Source organism: Myripristis murdjan, chromosome 10 (genome assembly GCF_902150065.1).
Source record: "Myripristis murdjan chromosome 10, fMyrMur1.1, whole genome shotgun sequence".
In the NCBI taxonomy this organism is placed as follows: domain Eukaryota; kingdom Metazoa; phylum Chordata; class Actinopteri; order Holocentriformes; family Holocentridae; genus Myripristis; species Myripristis murdjan.
The window spans coordinates 33374051-33393569 of record NC_043989.1 but is presented as its reverse complement, the minus strand read 5'-3'; the positions used below and the strand labels follow the sequence as shown (position 1 = coordinate 33393569).

Genomic DNA, 19519 nt, shown 5'->3' with positions numbered 1-19519 from the left:
ATCCATGAATGTGTAAATTATTTAATATTATATCATTTATTGAATATTTTACTGTTACTTCAGGGTTAATTTACCAGCAGGATTTACCTCAGGGTTTGGCCTAATTTATTTCACTTTCACTATGCAAGTTACAGGGATGCCAAGTAAAAACCCTTATGGACTGTCACAGATTTGTGATTGACCCATCAATGTCACAGCACCTAGTAAATCGAAATGCATCACTCAGTCACAAATCTGAGACAACCCATAAGGGTTTGAAATTAAAATGAATGAGACTACACAATTAGAAATTTTTAATTTTTCTATGTCCTTAATTTTTAGGTACATTTGGGTTATGTTTTCCAGTTTTTGCTGAGCAAGAATTTTGTGCCAAAGGAAATAAAGGCAGGTCCTGAATAGCCACAGGCCCCAAATACAGGCCAGTTGCTTTTGATGATTAAGCCAAAAGAAGTAAATGCTTATGAATAGGCTTCTTTCAGATGCCTCTGACAAGCAAACTGTTCCTAATTTTGCTGAGGACCCTCTGGAAGCCTCAATAGGATCCCTGGAGTCCCCAGACCCCACTCTGAAAGCCACTGCTCTATGTCTTACCAGCTCACCTCTGATCTCAGTAATAATCAGGGAACTTCGTCCAGACTTTTCTACTCAGGGGAGAAAGCCTGGGAACAAGTTTAGCTAAAATCAGGATCAAAATTGATTTTCCTCAGTTGAAATTATCCCCATATATTAGTCATAACCCATATTTAAACTGGTGGTGTCCCTGAGATCCAGCTTGTCAGGTTTCAAGAGAAACCTGACAAGAAAAACTCATAAAAGCAATGAAGAAAACATATAATGCAATTCAGTACCACAAAAGTGAAGGAGCTAAAGGTTGCATGGAAGAAATAAAGGAAAAATAGGGCAGAGGAAGAAGTAACAATACCAATACTGGAAACGATACCCGCAAACATTTTGACATTGAATATATTTTAATATGATAGTCTCATCAACACTGAAAACCCATGCGTATAATACAGACAAAATTAAAACTGATACATCTGTCCATAGCTGCTGCGTGCACTGTTTTGGTAAATCTGTTCCAGAAATCCAAAGCGACTTAAAAATGATTTTTATATTTCACCAAAATATCACACTGTGAAAAGTTAGTGCTCATTTGGATTGACATTAAACTTGCAGAGGAGGAAAAAGATACAGAGGCCCTGACTTATTGAAGAACTTCCATTTAAAGGACCATCCCAATGATTCTGCATGTTTAGTGCAATATCTACAATATGTATAGACTTCATATTTCTTCTAATTTTTTTTCCCCAAAGCAAGCAGTTGTATATTAGAAACTGTGACATAATTTTTTTGTACTTTTTATCAATTTTCTGCTATAGTTTTTATCATTTTCATGTGGCTTCCATTCATTCCACTATAGCATGAAAATATACTTAGACTTAATAGACTTAATCCTTTCTTCATAGCAGTATTCCATCACTGTAATAAAGTCGTCCACATTTGTTTGCCTAAAAGCAGCAGCACTGTTGTGTTTTGAGTAAATGGGTCAAACATTCAAAATCACTGGAATGGTCCTTGGAGAATTTTAGGATGACCAAACTGATCACTATGCAAAGCCCCACTAAAAGACATCCAGTAAGTTCCACCGTGTTTTTTGTTTCTGATGCTGCATTCACAGTGTGATGGTAGACATTACCAATTGGATATGTATTGTTGGATAGTGTATTGTTGAACCATTTGTTAGCAAAACCAGTGCAGGTAGATGGGAAATGAAAGTTTTTACATTACATTTTTTTGCCCATGCCTAGTGTGGCCAAACTATAGTTTGTGGCTAACACCAGACTGTGTTGGGATAAGGTTGAGGAAAAGTGCCATAGGCAAAGAATAAAATGATTCCCAAAAGCCAACAGCAAACTAATTCCACAGTTTTGTTGGGTGTGTCATCACGAGCCAACAAACATTCCTTACACCATATTCACCACAATTTTACCTTGGCTTTTAGATCATGTGTGTTTATTTTCAAAAACAGGTAATGTTATTCCTAAAATTTTAAAAAATGAACTGACTGTTGTATGTGGTGCTTCACATAGCATACTTTCTAAATCTAAAATGACATCAAAAAAGCCTACTGGTACAACACTTTAAAATTTGATATTATCTGGAAAAATACAGAATTGAGGATATGTTTTTGCAAACAAACTCTTCATTTCTCCTTTCCTTCACTGCCACTGCCGTTTTAAAGTGTATGTAGATTCTGGAGAAAATTAACCCAAACCCAAACTATGAGTATATGTAACCTGAGCAGACAGGACAAAATGGCAGGCAACCTGACCATCATGTTTGAAAAGATCACACCTCAACAAACTCCAGGCTGAGTGACCACAGACTGGCCATACAGTAGTAAGAAAACTGTTCATCCTGGATTCCAAATGATATACAGTAATGTTGTGAGCTTTTCCCCAAATGAAAAATTGCCATTTATTATGAGCAAATCTGCACTTGCAGTAAACCCTGTCACTCTTTACGACAGGAGTGACATGAACAATGAAAAATTGAGAAGTGGATTGTATGTCCCTTGATTAATTTGATTGATTGATTGAGATGACATCATTGAACCATTTGCTGTTGATGTCACATTATAATGACTGTGAACTGAATGTGGTTATATTTTTTATTTTTGCTTAGTAGTCAATACTTTAAAATTGAAACTGAATAAGCAATGGAGGGAAATGGAAAATAGAGAGGGGAGTCTGCTCGGTAAGCTGATCTTGCTGTAGATTTATTTATTGATTGATATGTATTGATGAACGTTTTCAGCTTAGTGGTGAATTGAGCTGCTCTGGTGAAGTGTAGTTATGTGACAGAACTATAGAGCTGTCATTCAATAATCCATGCGTGACACATGATGATGAACATTGATTCGTAAAACGTAATCATGAAATCGGCATGAGAGTGTGTGTGTGTGTGTGTGTGTGTGTGTGTGTGTGTGTGTGTTTACCTGCCACTAAAGAAGCCATGCGAGTGTCCATGAACGTGTCATCATAAGGAGACATTTCAAGCTCCTCCTCCCCTGTAGTTAAGAAATACACACACACACACACACACACACACACACACACACACACACACACACTCACAGCATTAACAATAATGGCAAAAAAACAAAAAACATCAAATGTGTATGACAGTAAATATAAAATATGTGCTGATGAAATGAGTAAAAACAAGAAATGTCTGCAAATGCAACGTGCAAAAAATTCGGAATATTAAAATATGAATAGCACAAAATATCCAAAATATAACACAAGGCTAAACATGTGCATATTTTTATGTCATGTAGATAACATAAACATGTGCAGATTTGGATATGGGCTTCATGTTTCACTAATGCCAAGCAGGCATTAGCTGTGTTATGGCCAGTGTTGGGCACGTTACTTTGAAAAAGTAATTAATTATAGTTACTAGTTATTTCTACTAAAAAGTAACTGAGTTAGTAACTGAGTTACATCATCATCAAAGTAATTAATTACCAGGAAAAGTGACTATTATGTTACTTTTTAAAAAACTGTTCAAATATGTCAAATTACCTGGCTGCCCCAGTCATACAGGCCTATAGTACTATACTGGAACAATAAAATACAATAGATCAATTGGAACTTTTTTATTCTAATGAACAGGCCACAACTGGGCAACGCCTTTTGGGCATCTATTTCAGATTATTAAGTGCAGGTGCCTGTCAGCATGAATGGAAAATGAGCCCAAACTGCACATAGGAAAGTCATGGTGACAAAGTATACCACACAAATCCTTGTTTAAATCTGAATCTGATTCGATTGGTATATATATCTCCCCATAAAGTTAGAACAAGGCATTAAAAAAAGGCAAAAAAAAAAAAAAAAAAACAAGGCAAAATAATAACAACAACAACAACAACAACAACAATAATAATAATAATAATAATAATAATAATAATAATAATTTAGCACCTGGGTTACAATACAAATTCACAAATACCCCTTTTCCACCAAAGCAGTTCCAGGGCTGGTTCGGAGCCAGTGCCTGACTTAGCACCAACAACAAAGATGCGCATTTTTTGTATAGGATAATAAAATAATAATAATAATAATAATAATGATAATAAAGCTTAAAAAAAGATCCGGGGTTTTTGAAGAAAGATCCTGAAGCAACTCTGATTGCTGACAGAGAGCCTGCTCGGTTGAAGACTGCATCAGAGAGCTAAGTTATAGCCTAGTAACGGCGGCTTTTATTGTCAGTAATGGTAACGGTGTTGTAACGCGGGAAACAGTAATTTTTTAAATTACTCGTTACTGATAAAAGTAACGCCATTAGTAACGCCGTTTATTTATAACGGCATTATTCCCATCACTGGTTATGGCCTGACCACACCTGTTCAAATCACACCAAAGCAGACCAAACCTGACCAAACCAGACCACACCTGGTCAAACCACAACAAACCTAACCAAACCATCCCAAACCTGACCAATCATAACCAAACTTGACCAAACCAGATCAAATCAGACCAAACTTAACCACCATCCTTATCAAACCTGCCTAACCCTAATTGAACCGTACCAAACCTGACTAAACTTAACCAAACCTGATCAAACCACACCACACCAAAGCTAACCAAACCATGCCTAACCTGACCAAAGCTGACCAAACCAGAACAATACAATACGCTCATACTTACCAATGGTCTCCGCCATTTTTGCCAGTGTTTCATCTTAGAATTTTCACATACGTAACCCAACCATATAAAAACTGTTTCTCCTTCATTCCTCCCTAAAGACTACATTGCATTGCCCTGTGCTCATTCCATGATCATGCGTTAATAAACTACTCATAAAAGATATTGCTGGGTCTTGGCCTGGTCATTGTAAAAATAATTCTACAATGTGTGGTGAAACCTAAACAGTTCTTGTCAAACTTGTCCATACTGACCAATCCTGACTAAACCTCATCAGAGCTGGCCCAAACATGTCAAACAAGATAACATTATACCATGCCTCGTCATTTGTCCAGCTAAATTTGGTCAAATGTCTCACTGCAGTCCAACTGATCCAACCTGAGTCAAACTCTGCTCCTATACTGTAAAAAGGTTTTTCAATCACTGTGCTGCAGCATACTGTTGTGCCTTGAGGCAAGGTCAAACTGTGCTATGGAATTCTGAGACCTCCTATAGATTTTTCTCAATTTAAACAGAACAGACCAACCATTAATTTCTGTAAATATGTCAAGCTGGAGAAAAGATGGGTTAAAAAAAATGTGGTTCCCAGCCTAGCACCAAGGAGAAAAGCCAGAAAACAGCCAGCCTGATCTAATGTGTGTTCTGTGTAAATAAGAGAGCAGGTGTGTAAGGTGTGTTGTAGTTCTGTTACCAAGTTGCCCGTCTGCTGCATTCCACTAATTCATACTCTGTGGGGGTGGATAGATACAGTTTACCAGGGTTCTTAAGCAGGAAATAGTTTCCAACCACAGTCTTTGCTCCCAGCAGCTGTGGATTATGATGGGTATCCATGTCTTTGCTTTTGGAAAGAGCTGTTGCTGTTGAGTGTTTCCACATGTAATTTTTGGACATTTTGAGCTCCACAAAACAATACTCACTCATCACCATTGTGTTGGGGTACTAGGGGACAGGAAAGATCACTGTAGACTGGAAACCCCGCAAATCACAATATCTAGATAGATAGATTGCGCTATGGGGATAAATAGGAAAATGTCTTTTTCATTTATTTTAAATCTCTTGTTTTATATCTTTGTAGTTTTTATTTTGGGTGAACTATTCCTTTAAGTTATCAAACATAGTTACTGATGCTGTGTTTAGCTGCACATAAAATGCCATAGTTGCTGCTGATGAGTCGGCATCACTTTCTTCATGAGACATTTTTTTAGTTGCATATATCAGTGGTAACTGTTACTGATCCCAATTTTCAACATCCTCTTTATCTCAGAGGGTGAATCTATGCTTGTGCAGTGCAGTTCACCACGCTATATTGACACCTACTTCACAAAAACTGACCGGGAGAACAAAGACTCATTTATTTTATGCTTTTATTTTTTCCATTTTTCAGTTATCATTTATTTAAATGACAGTGGAGGTGTGAGACCGTGATATAGCCTCAAAGATAAATTTGATGTGGTATATTCTGAGTCTTGATGTTCTACTTTTTGTTATGATCCTCTGTAATTTTCCTGTCTTGATGTTCCTTTGGATTGCTTGTCAATCACATGAGATGTGGGCCATACTGGATGATACTGCGATTCGCTCTGGCCAAACTGAACACAGCTAATAGCAACACTGCAGCATAATCCACTTCACACAATTATATTCCAGGATGTATTAGTACAAAGGCTTTTGTATTGTTACAGCTTGAAGGGATAGTTCATCCATTAAAAAAAAAGATATTATGTCACCTCCCCCCAGCTGTTGTGTAGGACAGTAGTGGTGCTAAATGCCAGAGGTCTTGTTATTGGCCGATGCTAGCTGTCACTATGAGGTTAAAGGGATAGTTCATCCATCTTTAAAATTTTTATATGATTTCACTTCACCCTAGCTGTTCTTCAGGACAGTAGTGCTGCTTTCCTGCTCTCATTGTTACTGAGTGCTGGATACTGGCTGGATGCTCCAAATGCTAACTGTTAGCCTCCCGCCAGTTGACAGTCTTAAAAATAACCAGCTGCCATTCTTGGCCAGGTCTGTCTTGTGAAAGAGATTTTAATCCCATGGGACTAATCTGGTTAAATAAATAAATAAATAAATAGTACAGTCAAAGTCTACCATACAATACAATAATTTTGCTCATATTATTGTTTGACCATAATAAAGGAATTTTTCCTGTTATCAACATCCAGAAAAATCCTGCAATGTCTGCGCTGTATCACTCTGCGGTAGCAACCACAGAGACAGAGGGAGATTGCTTTGTAGTTGTCATGTCATGTTGGAGGACAAAAATAACAACTTTCTCCAGAATACTAAAAGATAGCTGGCAAGTCATGTAGTGAGTAGCTTCGTCTTTCCTCCACCACACATTTTCACAAACCTTCCAGGCACCTGCCAGCCACTGCACCTGAGGACTAGCACTGCACTACACATTTGTTCTACCAGGGTTATCTTTTTTGTTTGTTTGTTTGTTTGTTTGTTTGTTTGTTTGTTAATGGTAAACATTTTCACACTATTGCTGACTCTAAAAGTTCTGTTACACATCAAACTCAGACTTTGTTCATTTCAAAATTTGAGTGGATTAAGGCAGTTATTTTTCAGAATGTTAGCTGGGGGGAAGTCCAGCTCAGTGGCAGGAGGCTAACAGTTAGCATTTGGAGCATCCAGCCAGTATCGAGCACTCAGTAACAATGAGAGCAGGAAAGCAGCACTACTGTCCTGAAGAACAGCTAGGGTGAAGTGAAATCATATAAAAATTTTAAAGATGGGTGAACTATCCCTTTAACCTCATAGTGACAGCTAGCATCGGCCAATAACAAGACCTCTGGCACTTAAAATCAAATCAGCATGGCCAAAATTAATACAGAATATGAAGGAAAACCCAAAGTCACCATGACCTTAATTTACTGGCTCTCCTCAGTGAGAAGCAGCTTTTGTCTCATTGTGAAAGCCATTAGTAGAGGCTTGATTGACTGGTGGACTGGACCAGCCGTTTCTTCCTGCAAATTATTCAACACACTCCAAAGTACAGACTCAATCAAGGATGTAATGGCATGTGAAGTGTTTATGTATGTAAATTCCATTCTGGGCTATATATTTATGGTAATGACACGCTAGAGCAGCCTAGCAGCATTAGGAGCCGAGGAGTGTGTAATTACACTAATGCTCTGCTGACTAATAGACCACAGGGGACACCGCTGGCTAGCGCTAGCTCACTCACTGATATACACATCACACCCGCACTCAGGATATGGTTCTACCACCAAGACCTGCGCATGTGTGTGTATTCTTTGAATTGTACACTTTCAAAATGGTCATTTCTACAGGAGAGCGGTTTAGGATTATGATCAGAATTAGGAATATTTTATTTTGGGATATGGGTTAAGGGACCATACCAGTGATTTTGCATGTTTAGTATAATATCTACAAAGGCTATAAACTTCAAGTTTCTGCTAATCATTTCCCAAAGCAATCATTTTTTTTACAACTCTGATATCACTTTTCCTCCCTTTTATCCAGCCACTCGTTTCCATTCATCCAACTATGATAAGAGAATGAACTTTCAGAGACTTCAAACTTTCTTCACTCCAGTATTCCATCACTATAATAAAGTAGTCCACATTAGTTTTTCTTAAAGCAGCAGCACTGTTGTACTGAAATATGAACAAACTTCTGGACTGTATGACCATTTGAAATTGGTCAGATGAGTCAGATGGTCCCTCCACCAGAAAAATGGGGAAACATTTGCTTTACACAGTCACTTATCAGTTCTGTGGTTTATGAATGAAAGCAGGACATGTTTCAGCAAAAACATCAAATTTTAAAGTCTGTATGTTTTGATTGTATCTTGTGAAATCTTTAATAACCCCACGTAATTTACAGAATGATTTGTTGCGATGTGGGTGAATTGCAGTAAATGGGCAAAAACATTCAAAATCACGGGTGTGGTCCTTTAAAGATTAGTTTTGTGGATTATTGAGCAGGTCTGTATATCTGTGTGTATGTGTGTGTTTCTGAGCAATGGATCACAGTGAACAGGCCATTCTGTGCTTCTCTAGCTATTATCAGAGGTAGTTTTTCCAAATCTATTTCTAGACATTTCTCTGTAGTTCACGAGCTTACAGTCACACTAAGAAACTTGAGCTCCAGTCATCTGGCTGTAGACAGGTGCAGAGATTCACTCTGCTTTGTGAGATCAGGTACTGTTCCCAGAATTCTGTCTGAAGCTGAAAATGTTTGCATAATTTAATTGCTACAGTGCTGCAATGCTGCAGCTAGTCAAACACCACTTTCTCACTTATCAGCACCAGGTCATGTTCTGTTATTGACATTTCACTTTGGCGGTGTTTTATAAGGACAAACATGTTAAAAACAGGCAGAATAAATTCTCATTTGACTACTGTATGAGAATTTTGTTATAAAGGGATTGGAGTTGATTTTTTATTATTATTTTTAATCCATATTCCATGCTATATTCTATATTTGATTCCAAAATTTGATATTACAAACGCCACCATTGACTTCTCAAATTTTTTTGCCACTCCACAAGCTGACCACAACCATATGCCAGACATTAGCTGCATTTCCATTCAACTACCAATCAAACATTTAGTACACAAACTTTTAAAATATGACAAAAAAGGGTAAAATCGGGTAGGGTTGCATTAACTGGGTGGAAGCAAATAAATCAACTTTAAGTTCCCATGAAATGACCTCTCATAACTTCTACTTACACAGACGGTATTAAATACACTAGTTGGTGTACTTTAAAATTTCAACCAATAAAACTTTCACAAATCATTCAACATCCCCTCTAAATTTGTCACATGGTGCAACAATAATCACCTGAAGCTCAGTATCATGGAAATAGCTGTCACCCTATGAAAGCTGTGCAAATTAACTGGATTTCTTTCAAAAACATGGAGAAAAAGGTGATAACCAAATGCATGAGAAATTATCCAAAAAATTAGCAAGAAGTTTGCAAAAAGTTACAAGAAAATGACCAGAAAAAGACAAAAAAAAGTCTGAAAAAACATTACTGGCAAATTAACCAAAAAAAAAAAAAAAGTATTTTAATATATAAAATACATGATTCACCTTATTTACCTAACCATCACCACCACCAAAAAAAATAATAAAAAGAAATTAGGTGAATTTTGCCAAGAGGGTTAAATAAAACCACACGACATACTGACCTGGCAGGAGGCGAACCCTCCAGTATATGTGGAGGCAGTGCTCCTCTCGGCGGGAACTTCGCTGGCACTTGCAGGTCAGCAGAGCAGAGTGTTTGGCCAGCAAGGCATCCTGGCTCTCCAGGCACTCAGCCGCTGCCTGCTCCCCCAGAGACACCGCAGCGTCGGCTGCACACAGCTCCAGCCCTCGGTACAACGCCGCACACCGGGGGTCGGCGGTACACAACCGGTGAGCCTCAACACAGTCAGCAGGGGAGGGAGAGAAGGGGAAGATGGGTGCCGAGGATGGTAACACACCTAAGGGAAGAGAAGGGGAGGGAGCAGGGGGGATTTTAAAAGGTAGGGATAAAAGAAGCATAGAGAGAGGAAGGGGAAGGAGAAAAAGGTCAGACACATCACATAACTCTGGCGTGCACTCTTAAGAAAAGGGTCACACTGAAAACAGAAAATGGTCCTTTATCCTTCTACACCAAAGCAGAATCCTTCATGATGCTTTAAAAAACCCTTGCTAAAAATGCTCTTTTTAGCACCATGCTCAAAATGAATCTATGGAGATTTTTTTGTGGTATTGCAAACAACCCTTAAAGTAATACAAATCCACATTTTCATATGAATTAGTGTTAGTCATACCAAGGCAACACAACAGCAAACATTTGACAGTCAGCAACATGCTGCAGGAGGTCAGCTTGAGTCCTCATGATGGTGAAATCTCCTCTTTTTTTGCTCCGTGCTCTACTGGGCTGCTCATCCACAATACTGGATTTCTGTTTCTCTGTATACAGCTCTCAGTATAACACTTTCAGCACAAACACAAATGCAAACAAGGTGGATTAAGCCTATATAAAGAACAACAAGTCCTCGTTCCCATTTTTTGAGGAAATTAAACATCTATTTTCTTGTTATTTTCCTATTTAAATTGCAATGTAGATCTAGCAGGTAGCGTCTGCAAGAAACCTCCGTGTAGTATGCTCACACCAGGAAGAAGCATCATAGCCACCTGAGAGGAAAATGGCAGTCATCTTCAAAATATGGGTATTGGAACTTGTTGTTTTTTATATTGGCACAATTGGCTTTGTTCATGTTAGTTTATGTGCTAAAAGTGTTATTTTGATAGCTGTTTTGCTGCCTTATGGAAGTGAACAGAGAGACAAAAATCCAGTATTGTGGATTAACAGCCCAGGGGAGCATGGTGCAAATAATTTCACCAAATTTCACCACCATGTGGACTCATGTGGACCCATGTGGACTCACATCACACCCAGGGAACTATACAACTACTGTACACACTGTTTGACTGACAGGTGATCTCTAAGAAGGACAATGCAAAATATCACAGCAACGGACACTTAGCACAATTTAAAAAAAAAAAAAAAAAATCAGAAACGTGAGGTTTACTACTGGAATAGTAGATTTAAAACACTGACAGATGCTGAAGTGGTGGTGAAACGCTCTGATAAACAGTAAGTGTGCAACTGCTTTTATAGACAGTGCTGTCTCATTTCTGGTTACAATATATATTTTTTAAAAATGTATAATTATATTAGAAATGCTTCATGTACTAATTAGCTATCATCTGCCTTGGAGAATCTGGATGAAAAAGTGACTTAAGTTCTAAAAACATCAGTCAATTTCAAATCTGCACCATGTTCCACTGTAGTCTTGCCAATTATTTTTATGTCCATAAAGGTCTCTTCTCTTCTCTTCTCTTCTCTTCTCTTCTCTTCTCTTCTCTTCTCTTCTCTTCTCTTCTCTTCTCTTCTAGTCTCCTCTATTCTATTCTATTCTATTCTATTCTTTTCTATTCTATTCTATTCTATTCTATTCTATTCGATCCTATCTCTGGAGCTTCCTATGGAGTTGTAACAGTTCTCAGTACAGATAGTCCGTGTTATTACTTGATCGGTAGACCTCAGCAGTGAACAGGATTCAAAATGAAATCTACTATTCAATCTGACTCCTATCTTCTTTTTCTTTCTTTTTCAAGCTGCGATTTGTCCAAATGTGCATTGTGTGTGTGTGTGTGCGTGTGTGCGCATGCACATACACACACACACGTTTCAGTCATAGGGTGTTGCTGAATGCTAGAGCTTACACAGCATGATATTGTATAGTTTTCTATTCTGTCTCTGACAATGTTCTGTGTGATGCTGTTAGACTGCAAAACAAAATAGCTCCTCATATCACCCTTTAGAGGTTCTTCATAGTGAAACTGTTGAATATTTAAGCTCTCTTATTAACACTTCAGGCCATTTTTTAGGACGGCCCTAATGATAATTCTGAAGAAAACCTATACAATTATTTTTTGTTGACTTTAACACTGTGCCTCTACTATTCTTGACAATGACTGATAATGTTGCTATTACAGCATCACATTATACCAATGTCTTTGCAATTAAAGGGATCGAGGGCCTAAAGGGAAATGTGACTTTATTTAACTCCTCTCCCAGCTGTTGTGTAGGACAGTAGTGCTGCTATGTTGCTCTCATTGTTACTGAGTGCTGGATACTGGCTGGATGCTCCAAATGCTAACTGTTAGCCTCCTGCCATTGAGGTGGACTTCCCCCCAGCTAACATTCTGAAAAATAACCACCATTAACTCATTGTTAGATAAAGAAAGTTTGAGGTTGATGATGTGTAGCAGATGATGTATAGCAGATTGTGTGTGCATTACTATGCAGGGCTGTGCGATGCGTAGTTAGTGCATGCTGCATGCCGCTTCTGCTTGCTACTCTGCTGTCAGCTACCGCCGCCGGCTAGCCCTCCTCACTGAGGGTGAAAAGAGGAGCCGAATGCGTAAGTCTCCTTCTGTCGGTACAAAGCCGCTCCACCGCCAAGACTCCTACAGTGCCTCCCTGCGGCCACACACAGTGACTGGGTACCTCGTGGTCCCAGGCTAAACTGAAAGGGATCTCGGAGCAACAGTGGGCCCCAGAGGCAAGGTGTGCAGGCCCACCAGTGTATGGACATGCCCTGGCGCCTGCCAACCACTGTCCCACCTATGGGCAAATAGCATGGGCAGATGGGGCTCATAGCCATAGTAGGCAACCCATCTAGGTGAAGGTCACTCTGAACAAAAACCACAGGTGCTGCTTGTGCCTGGCTCCACACCGTATACCGTCTGGAGGTTGTGGAGCAAGGCTTTAAGCTCAAAACGGCCAGAGTAGGGCTGTGAGGAGTTGTGGAGGAGGATCATCAAGGAGGTGAAAGAGAACAACCTAACAGCAGTCCTGTGTTTTATTGATTTCAAAAAAAGCATTTGACTCAATACACAGAGGCGTGATGGTGAAAATCCTTAAAGCTTATGGGGTCCCTCCTAACCTACTCTGGGCCATAGAGGCAATGTACAGGGGCAAAAGAGGGCCAAAGTGGTAACCTGAGATGGCAACAGTGAGGAGTTTGACATCCTAGCAGGAGTGCTGCAGGGGGACACTCTCGCCCCCTTCCTCTTCATTGTAGCCCTGGACTACGCGCTTAGGAAAGCCATGAGTGGGTGGAAACAGGAGCTTGGCTTCACAATCACACCTAGGAAGTCTAGAAGAAACCCTGCTGTTGTCCTGGACCTGGACTATGCAGATGACATCTGCCTGATGTCTGACCATGTGGAGCGGGCACAGGAGCTCTTGAACAGAGTGGAGGCAGAATGTGCCAGGGTTGGCCTCAGGTTGAATACGAAGAAGACTGAGGTAATCACTTACAACATCCCCCCAGACCACCCACCTCTTAAGACAGCAGGAGGCACTGCTCTGGCAGAGGTTAGCAACTTCAAGTACCTGGGTTCCTGGGTCAACTCAACAGAGCAGGGCCTTAAGGTGAGGAAGGCGCTAGCATGGAGGGCCCTGAATGGCATGACTAGAACATGGAACTCCAATCTCTCTCGACACATCAAGCTGAGCTTCTTCCATGCAACTGTGGAGTCTGTCCTCCTATATGGCTATGAAACCTGTACCCTGAAGCCCACCCTGCAGAAGTCCCTGGATGGGTGCTATACCAGAATGCTGCGTGTGGTACTAAATATCAACCAGAACGAGCATGTTCCCAACAAGCATCTGTATGGGGGGGCTACCAAAGCTGAGTGAGACAGTGACATCCAGGAGGATGAAACTTGCTGGCCACTGCCACAGACACCAAGAACTCCCAGCCAGCAAGCTGGTGCTCTGGGAGCCAACACACGGGCACCGATTAAGAGGAGGTCCAACACCAACATACGTGGACGTACCAAGGAGGGATGCAGGAGTGGAGAGTTATGCAGAACTAGCTGGATGTATGGAAGACCGAGATGATTGGAAACTCCGTTGGCAAGCTTGTCTGAGGACGACCTAATGATGATGATGGCAATGATGATGAGATTGTTTGAAGCCTGACATTTAGTAAAAGATGAAAATGTAAAAGATTGAAAAATAAATTAAAAATAAATAAAAATCAATGGTAGCACTATTTTCTTTCTTCTTTCTTCCAGGTCTTAGCAACATTTCAGTAGAGGGAAGCAGAGGAAAAGAAAAAGAAGAAGCTAGCTACAACATCACTTGCCAGCTGTCTTTTAATATCCTGAAGAAAGTTATTATTTTTGTCCTCCAACATGTGTACATGTGTTTGATGAAGAAAACAAATGATTGCAAACTCAAGCTATCTACTTCTGTCTCTGTGGTGGCTGCTGCTCTTTTTGGACAGCAAAAATACAGCTTCCAGTTTACAGTATCCAGCACTCACTAACAGTCAGAGCAAGACAGCACCACTAACTATCCCTTTAATGTGTCTGGTGCACTGCATGTTTTGCAAAGATTTTCTCATAAAACATATGTAATAGTCAAAGAAACCACCAATGCATAGCAAATTTCACAGACACTTCACTAGTATTTAAAATCAAAATTATTAAGTCACTTCAAAACAACAGTTGATGGTGTTACATTTAGAGAACTCCAGTACCAAAGCAATATGTCCATGAACTAATTTCATTGTGATGAATTGTGAGGGTTCTTTTATGCCAGAAAGGCCATTATCCCCTGTGCTGATGTGTCTAAGAGCTTGTAGTACTTTTACTGGGCTTTTGTTTAACTGCAATGTCTGGAGTGCCTGTGCTAGTAACTTTTATAGACTGTTTCCTTTTATCTTTCTGATGCTAGTTTCTACTGCAGTTGCCTTGGAACATTGATTTTATATGCTTGCCTTTGACAGCACATCTTATTTTCTTGCATGCTGATTATTCTACCAAATTTTGACGTAACTCCACCTGCAGTTTTGGCATTACCCCCATACATCAAACATGAAAAACTTGGGGCCCAATTGTGAGAAGTGTGCTATTACTTTTCTAAGCATGCCCACTTAGCGATTTTTCGCAATTCCAGTTTATACCCGATTTTTGGCCCATTACAAATGAAGTGCAAAACATTTGTGAGGCTCTACGTCACACAGATGTTGCGATCTGGCTTACCAATTTTTCGTAATTTCAGTTTAAATGTGATTTTTTTAGAATGCCGAAGTGTTGGCAGGAGAGCAGATACACACCCGGCTTGGCAACCATCAGGAACATCATAGCAACCGCCTAGCAATGCCTGAGCAACCACCCACAACACCACAACAACCACGTACAAACACCATAGCAACCACTCCAAATACCATAGCAACCACCCAGCAACCACTCAGAACACCATAGTAACCACCTGCCAGTGTCCTAGCAACCATTCTGTGAACCACAGCAACCATTCAGCAAACAACTACAAACCAAACACACCTCTACCTACAAAGGGCATAGAGAAGGGATGGCAGCTGCCCATGGCCACACATTCAGCAATGTAGGCAAGCACATTTCAATTTTCTTCAGAAACTTTAGTTTCCATGTAATGTTTCTTACAACTCTACAATTGTGTGTGGAAGCATTTGGCTAGCTGGTACAATTTCATTTCAAATTCCATTATTTCCTAATGCGGTTTTAAGGTGACCAGATTTCTGGGAGTAAATCTTATGATTTGCTGACACATACTGATCCAAATTATTTAAACATCTGTGAAAGGCACAAGAAATCTGAGGTCAGTCCAGCATCACTGATCTGACCTTTAAATATATAATTTTGATGATTATGAATACAATTTCCTTGTACATTTCTAATATTCTTTCAAAATGTTGCTGATTTTCAGGGATTCTTTTGAAGTGATTTTCGTTTGTTTTTGCTTTATTTATTTATTTATTGGCTACTTTAATATTTACATTCAGATATTCATGGAAAAAAGGAAATCTAGTGTTGTCAAACGCCAAGCGGACAAAGCCTGTTCCACAGCAAGAGAGAATCTGTGGTTCGCTTTCACCTGCTGACGAGCACTGGGGGAGAGGATGGCGATGAAGAGCAAAGGGCTGTTGGCCTGTTTTCTGTCCCTAGGTAACTGATGGAATGTTTTACATTTTGGGCAGTCATTTCATTCCATTGCCATCCTAGAAAATGAGAACGCACTGCCAGCCATGAGCTCAACCAGGGAGGAGGAGCCAACTTTGAATGTTGTGCTTCCAATCTGCAATAAATCCTACTCATTCTGCCTTTAAGGTTCTGTCCTCCTCCTTTGTGGCAGCCAGTTACGAACAAACAGGAAAACCTAACGCTTCCTATAACTCAAGCTCCTAAGGCAACATACCCTCATTTACAGGCAGGATAGAAATCTTGCAGTCTTGAGATAAAAAATACAAATCTCAAACTAGTGCCATCCGGAGAGAGGGGGTCTAGGGACATTTGCCTGTGGACAAAGCATCAAATCTGGGGACAGTCCCCTGCAAACGAGGACACCCTTGCCTAAGCTTGTTTTCACATTTAACTGTTAATAAGCAACATCCTATTTTATGCAATACATCATTCCATCTTTCCACATCCTTCTTGCTTTGATAAACCTCATCCACTTTTCTATGCGACTCAGTTTCTGTTTTCCCTCCATCCATCCATCCATCCATTTTTGTAGCAATCTAAGCTTGCCGAGATGCTCACAGCTGGCAGGCACAGAATTAGTGCAAAGCTAGTTTTCACTTGTTATAGATAGCATTTATGCTGTGTAGAACCCTAAAGTTCCCCAAGAGGAACCCTTACTTCCTAAAGTGTAGTTGCTTTGATTTGCAATACCAAAAGGAGCGGCTCCCTTGGTAAAATCCAATAACTGATGCGCACAGGGAAGTACAGAGAAGTTTTCCGAGGACAGCAGAAATGTCATATGGGGAGGAGAAATAGGGGAACCAAAAGATAGATGGAAAAGGGGAGCGGTAAGAGAGGCCGGGAGAGAGAGAGGCAGAGGTAAAGGTAGGGAGAGAGACAGAGGGAGCATGCCAATGTGAACCTTGATGGGTTGGACACACGCACAGTATGAAGCACAATCAGCATGCACCGCTGAAAATGATGTTCTAAGAATCACACACACTTGCACACATATGCACACATACCAAACAATACACACACACGCGCATCACTGCCCTGAGAAGGACCCTTTTATGTGTGTGTCCTGCTGGGAGGGAGACTGGGAGGCACAGAGCCCATCATTATTACCAGAACACAATACCGCACAACCACAGGGGAGGGGGTGGAGGGGGCAAAGCAATCTGTCTAAGGCTCACTCTCTCTCTCTCTCACACACACACACACACACACCCACACACACACACAGACTTAAGCACGTACACTAGCGCACACACAGCAGTGTCAGAATAAAGTGGCTGAGAGAGCATAAACAGCTTAACATTCAGTGCCGGATCAGTAGACGGTATGTAAATTGAATACTGAGTGTGCTGATGAAAGACTAACCACATACATAAAACATTGTTGGCTGAACAAACAGCCTTTGTGGAGCTTCTGCGTCCTGACACACCACCAGAACCCACTTTGTCTACACATCAGAAATCCACCAAGTGACCGCGTAACCCAGCGGCTCTGCTCCTGACCACCTAACCAGACATTCACCTCTGAGGCTGCCTTCACACTGGGACCTTAAGAAAAGCCGGACCACTTGACGCTGCAGGATGTCAGGCACTCACAATGACAAACTGCCCTCTTGTTGTCATAGTGACAACTTCTTCATGAAGACATATGTGTGTTTTGCTACTCTTTTGTAGCCTGACATCACACTGAATGACCACTCCATTTCTACTCCATTATTCAGTCTAATATTGCCCCCATGTTCAGTCAACAGAGCTGGTTTACAACACTATTACAAGTTAGTCTAACTTGTCATTTGATGTTGATACGTTGTGCTATTTATGCCAAACCAGTTTGCTGGTGAAGGGGGTCATAACAAACACAAGAGATCTAAATTACCAAAAAGACAATGAAATACATTTGGATGAATGAACTAGTGAAGTTGGGCTAATTCTAGCGCTTTTTCAGCGAGTTAGCCCACAGAAACTAACTCCCTGGAACAGAGCTAGGCTAATTTAACAAACAGACCGGACGTCCTTTCCAGCAGGACTCACTGACAAGTTAAACTTTTGCCAAATCCTGTAGGCAGAATGCAAAAAAAAAAAAACATCTTCCCGTCAGAAAAGCTTTCAGCGCACAGCACTGCTGTGATTTGAGTGATTTTAGGTTTCATTTATTTAAAAAATACATCAATGGCAATGTCTATAACTGCCACAAAATGTTTTTTCTTTTTTTTGTGCACAGTGTACAAACTCATGACCACAAAATACTAAATCGGGGCCACGAAATTCAAATTTTCGCACTTTTTTTTTTTTTGCACTCTCAATTCAGCTTCTTAGTCACAGATGCTATACCCCCACCCTCTTCCCTTTGAAAAACTACATGTACAGGACCCACAACAGTGTTTCATTTGGAATAAATGTAAGAGAGCAGAAGAAATATGAGAAACTACAGTTCACATTGAGGGGCAGTTTCCTGAACAGGGATTTAATTAAAACAGGACTAAGCCTTAATCCAGAACAGCTAATCATGGCCTAAAAAGGGGCTTTCCAAATATAACTTCTGATTAGTTTCTTCTGGACTGTGGAGACCTCCATTAAATTTAAAGTGATAATCCACCAGATCCATGTTTTGATTGGTTTAGTTACCACCTTTGGTGAGAAAAATGAATATTTATGTATATAAGGTGTTATGGATTATTACTTCGATTTCAAAACTCGATGATGCTCATAAGTCCTGGACTGGATCTAGAAAAGCCAGAATTGTGTGGAGGAACTGGAGGGACAGAGGACAGACTGACTTTCCTTTGACAAACTACTTACTCTGGGACTGACTCACACTAACCTTTAACACAGAAGTTAGATCATTCAAATCTACATTAAGATAAAGCTAGAACTCTTTCAGTCCATAACACAGAAAGTGAATTAGAGTTATTCCACTCCACTGAACTCCTTCACTATCACTGAAGGAGTTGCCTAAAGAAAGAGAAACAAGAATCTTGTAGATTACACATTAAATTGTGCTGGAATAAAGTAAAATACCATTCTTGCCATGAATAAACAGGAAGCTGGACTTGGATTAAGAAGGCATTCCAGGCACTCCAAATGTGAGAAATATGAGGAAGGAAATATTATATTTAAAAAAACTTTTATTGTGGTGGCCAAACCATTAACAAACCAATGTTTTTTCACCACCTTTAGGTCTTTGTTAGGGCTTAAAAAGGACATTTAAAAAGCCCTCTTGTTTGAGGTTGTTTGTTTCCCCTT

At 40.0% G+C, this 19519-nt stretch overlaps 1 protein-coding gene across 1 annotated transcript in view; it reads right to left on the bottom strand.

Moving 5' to 3' along the window:
- Window positions 1–19519, bottom strand: part of gfra3 (GDNF family receptor alpha 3) — a 55397-nt gene that overhangs the window by 16701 nt on the left and 19177 nt on the right. Inside the window, exons 2-3 of the mRNA XM_030062234.1 lie at window positions 9878–10171; window positions 2999–3070 (exon numbers count right to left, since the gene is read on the bottom strand). Coding sequence (XP_029918094.1) covers window positions 2999–3070; window positions 9878–10171 — 366 coding nt within the window. The remainder of the gene's footprint in view (window positions 1–2998; window positions 3071–9877; window positions 10172–19519) is intronic.